The 14,906-nt window shown below is 51.7% G+C and overlaps 1 protein-coding gene across 1 annotated transcript in view; it reads right to left on the bottom strand.

Annotated features, from left to right (window-relative positions):
• Positions 1-11,999, bottom strand: part of Ctdspl (CTD small phosphatase like) — a 110,033-nt gene extending 98,034 nt beyond the window's left edge. The window contains exon 1 of the mRNA XM_051202226.1: positions 11,832-11,999. Coding sequence (XP_051058183.1) covers positions 11,832-11,910 — 79 coding nt within the window. The 5' untranslated portion in view covers positions 11,911-11,999. The remainder of the gene's footprint in view (positions 1-11,831) is intronic.
• Positions 12,000-14,906: the final 2,907 nt, after the last annotated feature.

Below are 14,906 nucleotides of genomic sequence, written 5' to 3'. Positions count from 1 at the left end.
TTTGGAACCCGCTGTGGAGAAAAGGCCTGCCTCAAACTCATGGAGATCTGCCCGCCTCTGGCTCCCAAGTGCTGGGGTTAAAGGTGCCCCACCACAGCCCACTAATAACGTTTAAGGTACTGAAAGCACTAAGAGAACTTGAATTTCACACTGTCCACTGGTATAATAATGAGACAAATATTTGGAGCTGAAGAGAGAGCTCAGCTGTTGAGAGCACTGGCTGCTCTTGCAGAGGACCGGGGGTTCAATTCCCGGCGCCCACATGCACACTCACAACCGTCAATTCCAGTTGGCAGAGATCTGCCACCCTCCTCTGGCCTCCGTGGGTACCAGGCAAGTGATGCACAGACACACGCGCAGGCCAACGCCTGTACACATAAAATAAACCTTTTAAAAATTTAAAAATATATATGTCTTACATTTATTTACCTATTTCAAGGGTGGGCACATGTGTGGAGGTCAGAGGACAACTTTCAGGGGTCCACCACGCGGGTCCTGGGGATCAAACTCAGCTTGCAAAGCTGGTGGGTGGCACCTTAATCCACTGAGCCGTCTCGCCACCCTTAAAGGACAACTTTGCCACTCTAGTCTTTAAAGCACCGATTTGGCTGGTCGTGGTGGTACCTCGGCACTGAAGTGTGAGGACAGCACGCTCAAAGCCACCCGGGCTACATGGGAGTGACGGCCTGTGTCAAAACCATTACATAATTAAAATTCAGTACGTAACTTGGCCCAGACTCACAGATAACTGAGCGCCTTCCAGGAAGACTGAGGTGATGCACTCACTTCCTTTCCTTCCCACTAAACACCATTAACCCTCTGGACTTTGTATCAGGGACAAGCACGCGAATCCTGAAAAGCAGAGGGAAGGCAAACCAGCTAGCAACCATGAGGCCTGAGGAAAATACGGCGATTTCCCTGGGGACAACGCAGGCATCGTGGGTCTAAGACCCACTGCTCAAGGAGTTGCATATGAAAGAAAAAAGAAAACAAAAAAGCATGGCTACAGACAAGTGCCCCAGAAAAACCTTCTCTTTGTAACCCAGAAGCCAGATGATTAAAGGAAAATCTGGCAAGACCAAAATATTTCAGATAATAATCACTGTTTTGCAACCAAACACTACCCCACCCCACCCCAATACACACACACACACACACACACACACACACACACACACACACACTCAAACCCAGTGGACCTGCGCCATAAAGGCCAGTGAATAGCTTAGGGCTACCAACCACGAACTCTACTCTTATCAGGTGTAACGATCTATGTCACTAGCCCTGATGGGAACAAGGATGGCCAAGTATAGGGCAGGGCTGGTAATGAGCCCAGCCATGTAAGTGGCAACCACATGGCCAGCAGGGACTTCCACCCTGAGCCAGTAGTAAGATGCACCGCACCCCTTCCCACTTAGCACAGGAGGCGTGGGAAGAGCCAGGGCTTTCAACACCCATGGAGATAATGAGGCCAGTCCTTTGTGGCTTATTAAAGAGCGCATGACGTGGACACTGAACTCCCTCTTCTGCCCAGCTATGCAGAGGACAGGAACAAGGCAGGCAGGGCTCCCCTTTCTTGCTGGAGCAGAGAGGGAGAAAGCTAAGACGGGGCTTCAGCATGACCCAGAGTCTCGACATAGCATAAAGACCCCCAGGTTTTGACTGCAATTTCCTCGTTACCCGGAAACCCAGGACATCGCGAACGGAATGAAAAGGAGCAACCAGCAGAAGAAACACCACGATAACAGAGACGACAGGCTTACTTGACCAGACTCCAGAGTGGCCATGATAAAACGCCTCACCCGAGGCACATTGGAAACAAATCACCCCTCTTCCCCCCCCCCCCCGTGGGGAGGGGGGGGTGAGAGGGACGGACAGAAAGTCTTAGAAATAAAGAAACTATACAGAATAAACAGAAACTTAGAATTAGAGGACTCGTGGCTGGGGGCCTGGGAGATGACTCACTGGGTCGAGGACTTGCCACACAAGTGTGAGGACCAGGGTTCGGATTCCGGGTGGGCATGGTGATGTATTTGCAATCCCAGGGCACAGGAGATGAAGGGAGGCAAAGGGCTCCCTAGAGCAAGATGGCTAGCTAGATTAGGAAACTTAGTGAGCTGTGTGTTGGAGTCAGAGACCCTGCCTCAAGATGTAAGGTGGAGAGCATGTGAGGAAGACAGCTGACGTCAGCCCCATGTGCACACCACACCACACACATAACACACGTGTGAGAAGAACATCCCAGCCGATAGGTTCTGCTGCAGAGCTTGAAGAGAGAACAGAGAAACTGCCCGGTTTGAACAAGAGGAGATGGAAAGAAAAACTCACCGGAGCAGCACCGACCAGCCTCGAGGGCTTCATCAACAAAAGTGACCATGGAGGTTGGAGGGACAGCTAGGCACTTACGAACTTGCCACCTGGCTGAGGACCCAGGTCCCATTTCCAGCAGCCACATGGTGGCTCACAATACTCTACACCTTCAGCTCCAGAGGGTCTTCAGCCCTCTGATGGCATCCATAGTCAAGGTACAGTGTGATGCACACACATACACAGGCAGAACAGCCACACGCATAAGATAAAAGTAACTGAATCTACATTTATTTATTATTATTTTTTAAGGACCTTGGTGTCACTGGCATCTCAGGGGATTAGAATGGGTGGGGATGGAAAAGGACTCGGGAAATCATGACTGAAAACTCCCCAAATCTGGCAAGAGACATAAACCCAAATCACAAAAATGAACTGGAAATACACAAATCAAAGAAATCCATGACAAGATACATCATAATTAAATTAATGAAAACTAGCACTTATACAGCCACTTTGAAAAACAGCAGTTTCCTTTAAAACTCAACTCAATACTCTAGGCATTGCAACCTCATCTCAGTACCCAGATGAATTGAAAACTTGTCTCTACCAAAGAGGCGGTCACAGTTATTCATAGTAACCTTGTTCATTTTGTCAAAAGTCAGAAGCAATTTTGCTGTACCTCAGTAAGCAAACTATAATTAAACTGTTGTACATCTACTGAGCTAAATGTTATCCAACACTAAGACGGATTTGAGGGGATGGGGAATATAGCACCGTTGCAAATGTTGGCTGTACCAGTATGAAATTCTGAGTTCCATCATTGGAGCCCAGATTCAGGAGCAGGGCATGGTGCCACACGCTTGTATTCCTAGCACTGGACAGGCAGAGGGGGCAGGTTCCTAGGATTCAGGGACCATAGTCAAGCCTAATTGGTGAGCTCCAAGCTCCAGGCCAGTAAGAGATCCTGTCTCAAACAAAACAAAACAAAACAAAACAAATAGCTCCTGAAGAAAGACACTTGATGCTGACCTCTGATCCTCACATCTACCTGAACATACATGCATGTACACCCATACACACATGTGCATGCACACACACACATACACACACAGAGAGAGAAAGTAAATCTTTAAGAAAAGAATTTCTCTGTGTATTTGTGTGTGTATGTGTGTGTGTGTGTGCATACGTGCGTGCATGCATGTGTGTGAGTGAGCATGCACCACAGAGACCAGAGTAATAAGATTCCTCGGAGTGGAAGTCCGAGGCACTTGTGAGCCGCCACAAATAGATGCTTATATCTAAATTCTATAAAATAGCAGTAAGCGCTCTTAACCCATCTCTCCAAGCCCTAAAAAAAATAATTTTTAAACCACACTGAGAAGACATGAAGGAAACCTAAATGCATTGTAAGTGAAGAAAGTCAGTCTGCAAAGGCTACATACCCTGACTCCAACCAGATGGCCTTCTGGGAAAAAGGTAAACCTACAGAGGCAGCAGGAAAGACCAGCAGTTGACAGGGGCTAAGGGTGGGGAGGGTGGTGAACACAGAAGGTTCCTAGGGCTGTGAGACCAACCTGTTAGATGCTGTAACGGTAGACACATATCACTGTACCTTTATCCAAACTCGTAAGACGGACAATGGCGACAGTGAGCTCTAATGTGTACCTTCTCGTGCTTGGTGATAAGGATGAGTCGACACAGGGTCATAAAACCTCAATCACCGCTCGGCTCTGGATACGGGCAGTGGGGGAGGATGCCCACACTTGGGGGTGGGGGGCTGTGCCCAGCTTTCTTCTCAGTTAGACTGTGAACTTGATGCCGTTCTAAACATTAATGTTCATTTAACAGTCACACGGAACCGAACGAAAATAACAAAATTTGTGGGGGTTGCTACAGAGAGAAGTACTTTGAAACTTGTGGGGGAGTGAAACAGGCCCAGATTCCAAACCAAACCAAGTAGAAGAAAGAAATTATAAAGTTGAACACAGAAGCTAGAGGAAAGAACAAACAAACAAACAAAACAAAACAATGAGCAAAGACCACGGAAACTGAGATAGCCCTAGCAAGACTAACAAAATAATAATAATAATAACACGGAGCCACAAATGACCACTGTGCTTATGGCTACTGGTCCTGCACACACCGGGAAGATGGCAAAAGAACAGACTACGGACAGCTCAGTGCCCAGGCATTTGTCAGCATGAACGGATGTATCTAATCTCCAGAAATCCACTCTCCCACAAGTCTTCCCATATGGGAGAGATTATTTAAACAGCTCTACAACTACTGGAAAACACTGAATCTGGAGATTTAAAACTGCCCCAAAGAAATCTCCAGACCCAGATGATTTCAATGAAAAAATGAACACACTAATTCCACACAATTGTTCCACAACACAGGATAGAGCGCTCCCTGACATATTTCACGAGGCTGGAAAATTTCAACACCTATAGAACTCAGAGAACCCAGGACTGAGGGAACTTCACCAATCCAGTGAATCAAAGACCTAACAACTGAGCCAGGTGATGGTGACTCAGGAAGCAGAGGCAGGGGGATCGCTGTGAGTTCAAGGCCAGCCTGGTCTACAGAGCGAGTTCCAGAAAAGGAAGGAGGGAGAGGTTGCCCTGGCTTGGTGGTGAAGACAGACCCGATCAGGTGTGAAGCAGCGTGAGATCAGTCCCCAGCTTTCCAAGGACTCTGCAACTGGGTTTACCACATCCTGTATTCATGAGTATATTTTTCCCTTTTTCACATCTTAATAAATCCTTGTTAGTCCTTAAACAGATGCACGTGGATTTCTCACTACCATTCTGGGGACTGGAACTCATGCTTCCAGAGTTAAGCACTCTTTTTTAAATTTATTGTTATTATTATTATTATTATTATTACTTAATTTATGAGCACTGACTGTTGTTTTGCCTGCATGTATGTCTGTGGGGATGGCACTGGGTCCCCTGGAACTGGAGCTACAGACAGCTGTAAACCGCCATGCGGGTGCTGGGAATTGAACCCAGGTCCTCTGGAGGAGCCGGCAGAGATCTTTCGACCTGAGCCACCTCTCCAGCCCCCGGAGTAAGCATTCTTCACAGCCACCCTCACAGCCCCTGATCTTCCTCTGAACTTCCGTGACCTTGTTTAAAATCTGTTGCGTATGTTTGTGTGGGTCTGTTTTTGAGCTCTGTGTCGTACTCCACTCTATTTCTGAGCCTGCATCACTTAATCTTAAAATATCATCGGTGAGCACTCCCTGTCTATAATAGTGTGATGACAGAGGCTATCAAGATGGCTGGGTGGGAAGGAGTGCTTGCTGTACAAGTGTGAGGGTCCAGTGCAAATCCCCGCACCCACCCAAAGAGCCCGATGTGGCTGCCCAAGTCTGTTAATCCCAGGGCTGTGTACATCAGAGCCGCGAGGGTAGCAGGGACCTGCCACTAGCGTTCAGTGAGACACCCGTCTCAAGGGAATACGGCAGGACGTACCACACACGTACGAATATAACAATTTTTAAACGACAACATTAAATACTCAAAGCTTTAGAGAATAGACATCGAACACCTTTAATCCCAGCACATGGGAGGCAGAGACAGGAGGATCCCTGTGAGTTAGAGGCCAGCCTGAACTACAGAAAGAGTTCCAGGACAGGCTCCAAAGTTACAGAGAAACCCTGGTTTGAAAAAACAAAACAAAACGAAAATCAAAATAATATGTTTACTCAAGGAAACAGTAGTTTATTTAAAATTTAAGAAAATGCGAATAAACTCGTGACTATCACACCACCCGGTAACTATACTTAGATAAAAATGTTCATGTGTTTTTACCCCAAATCTAGAAATGATAATCTAGATTATCTTCAGAGGATGAGCAAGCAAACTGCAGTATGTTCACACCAATGAACATTATACAGTAAGGAAAAAGAAAAGCCCAAACATTAACACTCGCAGCAACCGAATGACTGTGGCGGGGGGGGGGGGGGGGACCAATAAAACAAATGGAAAAGGGCATTCTGTCTGATCCCACCTAGCTAGCATTTCTGAAATGACAAAATGTTGGAATGGAAAGCAGAGTAGGGGTTGCCAGAGGAGGGGAACAGGCAAGGAAGGGGAGAGGCTGTGGCCAGAGAGAGCATCGAGAGTGAGTCTCCTGGTAAAGTAGCATCTGCCTTGATACAGCCGTATCAACACCCTGGCTGTGAAGCCATTCAGTCTTGCAAAATATCAACGCTGAGGGGATCAGGGCAGAGGAGACAGAGGATCTCTGGGACCTACCCTCCCTTCTTCCTTTCCTCCTCCAAGGGTCCTGCCACGTTAGCCTGGCATCTGTGATCTTGCTCTCAGGAGTTGGAGTGTGGGGGTATGCACAACCACACCTAGCTCTGCCTGTTTCTTGTAACAAGACACGAATTTACAGTTATGTCTAAGTAAAAGTTTAAGTCTGGACTGGAGTGCACACCTTTAATCCCAACAGTGGGAGGCAGGGGACCTCTGAGCTTCTGGCCAGCCTGATCTACACAGACAGGGCTACACAGGAAACCCTGTCTCAACAACCAGAACCACGACATAAAGTTTACTTTTAAAAACTTAGTTAACTGGGCACAATGACACATGACTGCGATCCCACCTACACAGAGAATTGCTGGGCAGCCTGTCTCACACCCCTCTACAAAATCTCCATGTGAACCTGTCTTTCAATCTGTCCTGTTGCCTGAAATCATCTCTGCTGTAAGAACCTTGTCTCAGCTGTCGCTCTGTTAGCATCTCCAAGACTAGAGGCTCTCAGTTATGACTGAAATGTGCTCTTCCAGAGAACTGGGTTCAAGTCCCAGCACCCACACGACAATCAATGTAGAACCATGTGTAACTCCAGTCTTGGTCTGACTGACTCTCTCTTCTGACCTCTGCATGCACATGGTACACACACACACACACACACACACACACACACACACGGGTGTAGGTGGAACACCCATACACATGAAATAAAATTTTCATATTGTATTTTATAAAAGACAAAGGGCCACAAACATTTATGAGAAGCAGAGTCGGTGAGTGCTTTGGGCACAAATATACCAGCCTGTAGTAGTCTCCAGAAAAGCTATTAGCTCACAAAACAGTCAGCTGTTTAGCCAGCATTGAAAGTTCTGGGTGTTTCTACATATTCATCCAGGTTTCTTGGGATTTGTTTTGTTATTGTACAATTCCTTTAGATGATTTCTTTCCAAAAAGCTAGGGAAAATGCCCTTTCTTAATAATAATAATAAGGAAAAGGAGAAGAAGAAGATTCATCCAAAACCAGAAGTTCCATTTTCATCCATGTTTAGACAAAATGGCAAAGTTGCCTCACCCGCCACTCAGCCTTCGCCCTGGAGGAAATTATCCCTGTGCATCTGGCTCTTCTCACATTTTGTGTGTGTGTGTGTGTGTGTGTGTGTGTGTGTGTGTGTGTGTGTGTGTGTCTTTCTAGACATTTGTTCAGCTCTGCGTATTTGATTTTTAAAAAGATAGGATCATACTGTTTGTCATTCTTGAGATTTCCCTTTTTGGAACGTCGCAGAAAGCCACGTGTCTGTCCGTTGGGATTAATTTAACCCGTGTGTTCCCCCAGCGGCCGGCCGGGATTTTGGTTCTGCAGGACGGCCTGCCTCATTCACCTGTTGACACAGGATGGCTGGGAATGTTGCTATTGCGAGCCTTGCAGTCAGCAGTGACATCACCGTGCTGAGTCTCACTCCGAGTTCAAAGAAGGAGACTCCTCTGTGACAGAGACGCGAGTGTGACTGGCGCTGAGCACACAGGGCTCAACCGCTGCGCTGGGACACTGGTCCCCTCTGCTTTGGTCTTCTTTTCTTCCTACGTGGGCTGGGCAGGCTCGACTTCTCTAAAGCAGGCCACGTGACCCAGTTCTGGCCAATTAAACATGAAGGAACAAAAGTTTCCCGAGCAGTCCCTGGGAATGGTCACTTTCCAGGTAAGAGGGCTCTACCTCTTTTCCTGCCTTGAGAATCACTGGGGGAAGGGGGGGGGGGGTAGAGGGGTTGCAGCCAGGGTGCCACACGGGGCTGGGGGAAGCCAAGAGAATCCCCGAGATGCTGGCTCGAACACCCGAGCTGCTTGATTAGAGCACAGCATCCAACCTCAGCAGCTTGTCATAAAGGAAGAGCCTGCTTAAGCTGCAGGAAGCCTGGTTTTCTGTTACTTGCAGCCAAAAGTATTCCTCGCGCTTTAAGTATTAAATTACGCTTTTAAATGACTGTACTCCTGAGGCTGGTTGAGGGCACTGGCTGCTCCTACTGAGGACCTGGGGTTCCGTTCCAACACCTACATGGTGGTTCACAACCAGCCATCTCTAACTCCAGTTCCAGGGCCTCAAACACCCTCTTCTGGCCTCCACAGGTACCAGGCACACATGTAGTGTTTGGACATACACACAGGCAAAGCACCCATACCCATGAAATAAAAATAAGTAAATCTTAAATAAGAAAAATCTGTTTTTGGTTGTTTTACTTTCTCCCAAGTCTACTGAGAGGAGCTGTTTCCCAAACATCTGTCGTCCTCGAACGTTGGAAGTCACTTAAATGCTTAGCAGGAATGACCTGGGAACGGTAGTGTTCGTTCACAGGCTCACTAGTCACACAGTTTTCTTCTCGGATGGCTTTCTCGGCCGGCCGTTATCTCCTGTCTACTTTTCTAAGTTCTCTGTGGCAGGGAAGTTGGGACAGTTAGATTGTCTGGGGGAATTGTTCCTTGCAGCCTCATATTGTCAACCCAATGAGACACACTGGAAGGAGTAAGCCCAGAGTGACAGGCTGAGCTGAAAGGGACAGCCACCTCGGAGTACACCACATGTACTGTGTCAAAAAGCACTTCAGCCGACACACATCACACCTCCTTTGCAAACTTATACTGAAACAAAGGGGGGTGTGTGTGTGCACTGTGCACAGGGCAGAGCCCTCGATGTATGTCTTGTCTTACCCCTCCCCTCAAACCCAAGTGGCTGGTCATTGCCATTCCTATTTGACAGAATAAATAATAAAAGCGAACATTAAAAAAAAAACAACCCATCAATCACTTTCATACCACAAACACGGCAGGCCCGATACTTAACAACAAAATGACTGTCTTAATTCAAATTATGCAAAATATGCTCTGCCTATCTAAAGATATCAGCGTACTTAAGCTAGAAACACCGCTGAACCTGTTTGGTGGTTTTTATGATTCTAAAGAGTCTGTTTCAAACTTTGATTCCCAGGAATAGACATGAAGGTAGAAGGAGCGTGTGTCGGAGGGGGCTCGGGTGAGCTGGGGTGGAGATGATCAAGACACACTGCATATATGTGGAGCTGTCAAAGAACAAGCCGGATTATTGTTGTTTTTCAAGCCAGGGTTTCTCTGTGTAGCTTTGGAGCCTATCCTGGCCCTAGCTCTGTAGACCAGGCTGGCCTTGAACTCATAGAGATCCGCTTGCCTCTAACTCCGAGTGCTGGGATTAAAGGTGTGTGCCACCACCCCCCAACCAAGCCCAAACTACTTTTTTTTAAAAGAACAAACAATAAAAATGTATTCTCAAGTATTTTGTTATACTACACATGATCAAAATTATATTAACTTCTAAAAACTCATGTTAATGGGATTTTAGTGCTTTTACCAGCCAGGCACCCCACCCTAGGCAAGGAATTCCCCTAATCAGTTAACAAGTAACCAATCTCACACTGAAAACAAACAAAAATAGGCTGCTGAAGATATGAAAAGCCTGTACAGAATAGCAATGTCAACAAGCTGAACAGAGCAAGCACCTCCAGTAACATGTTCAAGGTTTTGCCTTTCTGTAGACTAGCTGCTTCAGGGATCCGCCCAGTCAGGGGACAGGGCATTTGCAAGATTGCCTGCTCCAGGGGTAAGGAGGGAAGCCACAAGCCACAAGAGGGCCCAGGTATTGACAAGTATCCCTTGATGCCTGCCATACCTCCTGCAACAAGAGCTGAGGGTTTGCACTCCTAGTCCACAGTAGAGAAGAACACTGAGTCCACCAAGCCTTCTTGATGTTTCCTTAGAGACCTCCCCTTAGGGGACATACCCAGCGGGCCCCAAGAACTCCTGCCCCTATGGTGGGAAGGCTAGACCACAGAGGTCCTATCCACGCACGCCCCGGGCAGGCACCGGATTCGGACCAGACCCTCTTGCAGGGAGTTTAAAGCTCTGGGGAGAGTTTGAATTCTGTTTTACTCTTAGAAAACCAGGCAGTGTTTACAGTGTATGGAGTGAAATGGGATGGCAAATCCCTGCCTGAGGGGACTCCAGATTCTCTCTATTTTCCTGGCTGGCCCAGTCTGTCCCCATACTGTTGTCCAGGAGGGCTGCAGTCCATGCTCACGACACGGGCCCATGGACGGGGTGGAGGGGACAAGCCGGTCCTTGGGGAGTGGAGGGGGGTCCCGGTGTTTGGCAGAAGGTCAGTGAAGCCAGAGTTAGTCGCCAAAACAAACCAAGCCAGCCAGATTGATTGGCTATTCAAAACAGTCCATCCAACCTGCAGTTCCCAGGGGTCAATGCACCCTGAGCGAAAAGTAAACAGAGGCAGGGACTGGGCCCCCAAACTAACTAGGCACAACACTACATTGCCAGTCGGACCCCTGACCAGCTCCCCCAAAGGGACGGCTCCCACCCATCCACCCATCCATCCACCCACCCACCCACCCATCCATCCACCCACCCACCAGCGGCCTGAGACACCAGGCTTTGGCGTCCACCCCTCACAGGCTGCTCTGTGGCTCTGAGACAGGAGCTAAGAGGGAAGTGTGCACTTGTGCCTGTCTGTGTGTGGTGCCGTGGGGTCAGCACTGCTCCATCTTCCACTTTCACAACCAAGTGTTCTCAGGACACGGCCTCACCGCTGTGCACAGGCAGGCACACGCCTGGGTGCACTCGGGTACCCACAGGTTCTTGGCCAGGGCGGCAGATACACACACAGTTAGCAGTAGAGACACAGTGCATTCGCTCTGCCAGTTGGGTAGCGCAGGCACACGATCACACGCACACCAACTCCACCAGGAGTGAACACACACACCCAGTGTCCCCGGGCTTGGGCTCTGCCCACACTCCCTCCACCACCTCTGTCAGACGCATACAGACCTCCACACGAGACCACAAACTCACAGCCTGTCAGCAGCACACACACAATCTGTTAGAAACACACACGCCCTTCCAATCAATCTTCCAGCTGGCCTGCGCGTCCACGTAGGTGCACCCCACAACCTGCCACACGCGCCGCAAGCAAGCACACTTAAAACAGCTCTGTGCAGTGCACACACCCGATCCCAACTTCTCGGCCGCTCCTGCACACTCGCATGAGCTCAGCTGGCACACGCACCCTCGCAGCCTGCCCCTGCTCCAGGCGCACCCCACACCCACGCACCCTCCCGGCCCGGCGCGCCCCTCCCCCACGCCCGTGCGGGCGCACACCGACAACTCGGGCGAAGCGGGGTGCACTCAACGCCCTCCGAGGCAGCTGCCTGTGCCCCTCCTCACCTTTCTCTCCCGCGCCCGCCGATCGGGCCTCGTCCTCCTTGGGGTTGGTCACCTGGGTGATGATGGCCGGACCGTCCATGGGTGCGCGCAGCGCCGGCCGCCCGCAGGCCCGGCCCCCCGCAAGCTAGGCGCGGGGGGCGCGCGGGGGCGCGGCGCAGGGGGCGCGCAGGGGCGCGGCGCGGTGGGGCGCTCGCCGCCGCCGCCGCCGCCGGGGCGCGCCCGCCGCCCGGCCCCGCGCTCCGAGAGAGGAGGCCGGGGCCCGCGCCCCAGCTCCAGCCGCCGCCGCCGCCGCCGCCTCTGGGCTGGAGCGGCCGCCGCCTTGTCAGCATGAACCCCGGAGCCGCGCCCGGGAGAGCCGCGCTCGGGGAGGCGGAGCGGGAGGCCCGGCGCCGCGGGAAGCGCGAGCGGGCGACGGAGGGAAGGAGCGAGCGCTGAGCTAGGGCGGGAGGGCGGGAGAGAGGGAGCGCAGGAGGGAGGGAGGAAAGCGAGGAGGGCGGGCGGGTGGGTGTGTCCCGGCCCGAGGACTAGCCTCCGCCGCCGCCGGCGCTGCCCGCCCGCCCGCCCGCCCGGGAGAGGGGTGCGGGGCCGAGTCGGGGGCCCAGCGCGCGGGGTGTGGTCTGGGGCCGAGGGCTGCGGCGCGCGCGCGGGGCTCAGGGCGCTTCGGGGCCGGTGGGAGGGTGCAGTGGAGCCCGGGAGAAGGAGCGGGCTCAGCGATCGGGGTGTGGGCCGCGGGGCGCGGAATGGATGGGTGAGCCGGGCGCCCGCGGCGGAGGCCCTGGTGCAGCGGGATCGCCGGCCGAGGCCCAGGGAGGGTTATTCATCCCGAGGCCAGACGCCGTGGGAGACGTTTGCAGTCGCCAGTGGGTTCCGGGCGAGGGACGTCCTGACACTCGAACTGGGAATGGAGGGTTCCGCAGGGGTGCGGGGAGCGAGGCTGCAGAAGGGCTCGGGCACGGAGTTGGGGTGATGTAGAGCTGGGGTGTACGGGAAGGCGGAGGAGGCTCTGGGCCCGGGAGTGAGGAGGCGATGAGGGGCGCGCGGAGAGTCTGCAGACCCGGCTCGCACTGTGCAGTCCGCATAAGCAATCGGGCTGCGAGTCTGTGCGGAACAGCGCGTCCTCGAGGCTAGACCTCTTGGCACGTGGCGCTCTGGGCACCTCCGCCAGGGGCTGTGGGCACCTCTGCCTCCTGGAGGCTGCAAGGGTGTGGGTGGCTGAGGACGGGAAGTGGCCTGTGGGAGCCGAGTTGGGCCAGGACTCAAATACTTGGGGCGTCGGGCTGCTGCCAAGTCTGGGGTAACAGCACCAGTTTTGGAGGGTCTGAGTCTTTGGGCGCCCTCACCTTCTTGTTCCAACTTGCAGGCCAGACTTGCATCCCTGTCAACCGGTGGGCGGGGCACTGCTGCAGGGGGGCGGGCCGTGGGCGCTCGCGCGCGCTGCTGACCAATCACCGCTTCCTGAGACCCGTGACGTAGTGGGCGGGCTGGAGAGGAAAGTCTGACTCCGCCCTCTCTCTAGCTTGCGCGCGCACTTGCCCGCCCCGCCCCCCTGGCTTTCAAGAGGGATGGCCCGGTGGAACTTCCTCAGTTTTCCAAGCGGTTGAGATCCCGGAGCTGGCAGCAGTGAAGCTGTATGCTCACCGGAGATCGACTGCAAAGTTGGAAAGAATGTTCCAGAAGCGCCTCTGGCAGCGGTGAGCCCGCAGATCGGTGGAGTCGGGAGAGCCCCACTGTGGGAGACCTCCCCAGGGCAGGACTTATGCTCCTGAAACAGGAGGAAGGCCCTGTCTGCGGACGAGCTGCAGTTTAGTTAGGCAAGAAGTCTGCGTTTTGTTCCCCAACCCAAGCAAGTGGCATCCTGGTTCTGTGCATAAAGGCATTCCAGGTGCTCACCCTGAGCATCTGCTTTTCTCAAAGCTCCTTGGGGCAGCCAAGCCAGGGAGCGTGAAGTGTCCTTTTGGCGAGGAAAGCAAGCCTTAGCAAACAGTCCACCCTCCGGGGCTTGACCTCCCTAACCCTCGCAGGTGCAGTTAAAGCCAGGCAGCTCCCAGGACTGACTTGCCCTGTCTCAGGAGATGCCTGGAGTATCAGGGCTCACCTGGCCATGCTTTTCAGTTCTGGATTCCTTTGGCTAAGGGAAGGAAGGGGGTGGGGGTACATCAAGGGCTGTTCATTTGGATAAAGGGCCACAGGAAGCTGTTATCAAATGTGGAGGAGTCTTCTGCTTAGCTTTTTCTAGACCAGTGATTTTTTTTTTTTTTTTTTTGGGAGACTCCCCATTGAAAATTCTTTCCTTCCGGGCCGGCATCCTCTCCCATCCTGGGCTTCCCGAAATCACCCGCAAGTCCCTCAACCCCTACCCCGCCAGCTTCACCCACCCACACACCCTTCCTTTCTTTTTATATGTATATACTGTACCTTGATCAATTCGCCCCTCAACTCCCCGAAGCAGCCCCATCGCATCTCCATCCAATTTCAATTCCTCTTATGATTATTTATTTATTTATTTATTTGTTTGGCCTACTGATTGCAATTAGCCTGAGCACATGGCTGTGGGGTCAGTCACTGAGGCATGGGGAACTCTCCAGTGGCTACATTTCTCAAGAAAAGTAACTTCCTGCTTCAGCAGCCATTAATGGCCAATAGCTCCTGAGGGGGCATGGGGCCCCTACAGCCCCCCCCATGCATTGTTGGAATTCTTGCCTGGCCTGATCTTGTACAGGCTGCCACAGTTGCCACTGGTAACTTTCTACCTCCTTTCTCTGTGTTCCCTGAGCCCCTGTGTGCGTGTGTGTGTGTGTGTGTGTGTGTGTGTGTGATGGAGACGGCCCGTGTGTGGCTGAGCACACACAACTGCCTACTCTGGGCACTTTGAATGGTACTTTGCTTCCAATTGATCACTGCCCACTGCAGTAAGTAAGCAGCTCCCCATCAAGGCTGGGAGCAGCGCAAATACAGCATCAGGGGAGGAAGAAATCAGCTTTCTGTCTTTCAAGTCCTTTTTCTCTCCCATCCACAGTTCATTCAAGAATTCAATTTATTGGCTGGTTGGTGGGGGCACACCCTTTAATCCCAGCA

This window comes from Phodopus roborovskii, unplaced genomic scaffold (assembly GCF_943737965.1).
Source record: "Phodopus roborovskii unplaced genomic scaffold, PHOROB, whole genome shotgun sequence".
In the NCBI taxonomy this organism is placed as follows: domain Eukaryota; kingdom Metazoa; phylum Chordata; class Mammalia; order Rodentia; family Cricetidae; genus Phodopus; species Phodopus roborovskii.
This window is presented reverse-complemented; position numbering and strand designations above follow the sequence as displayed.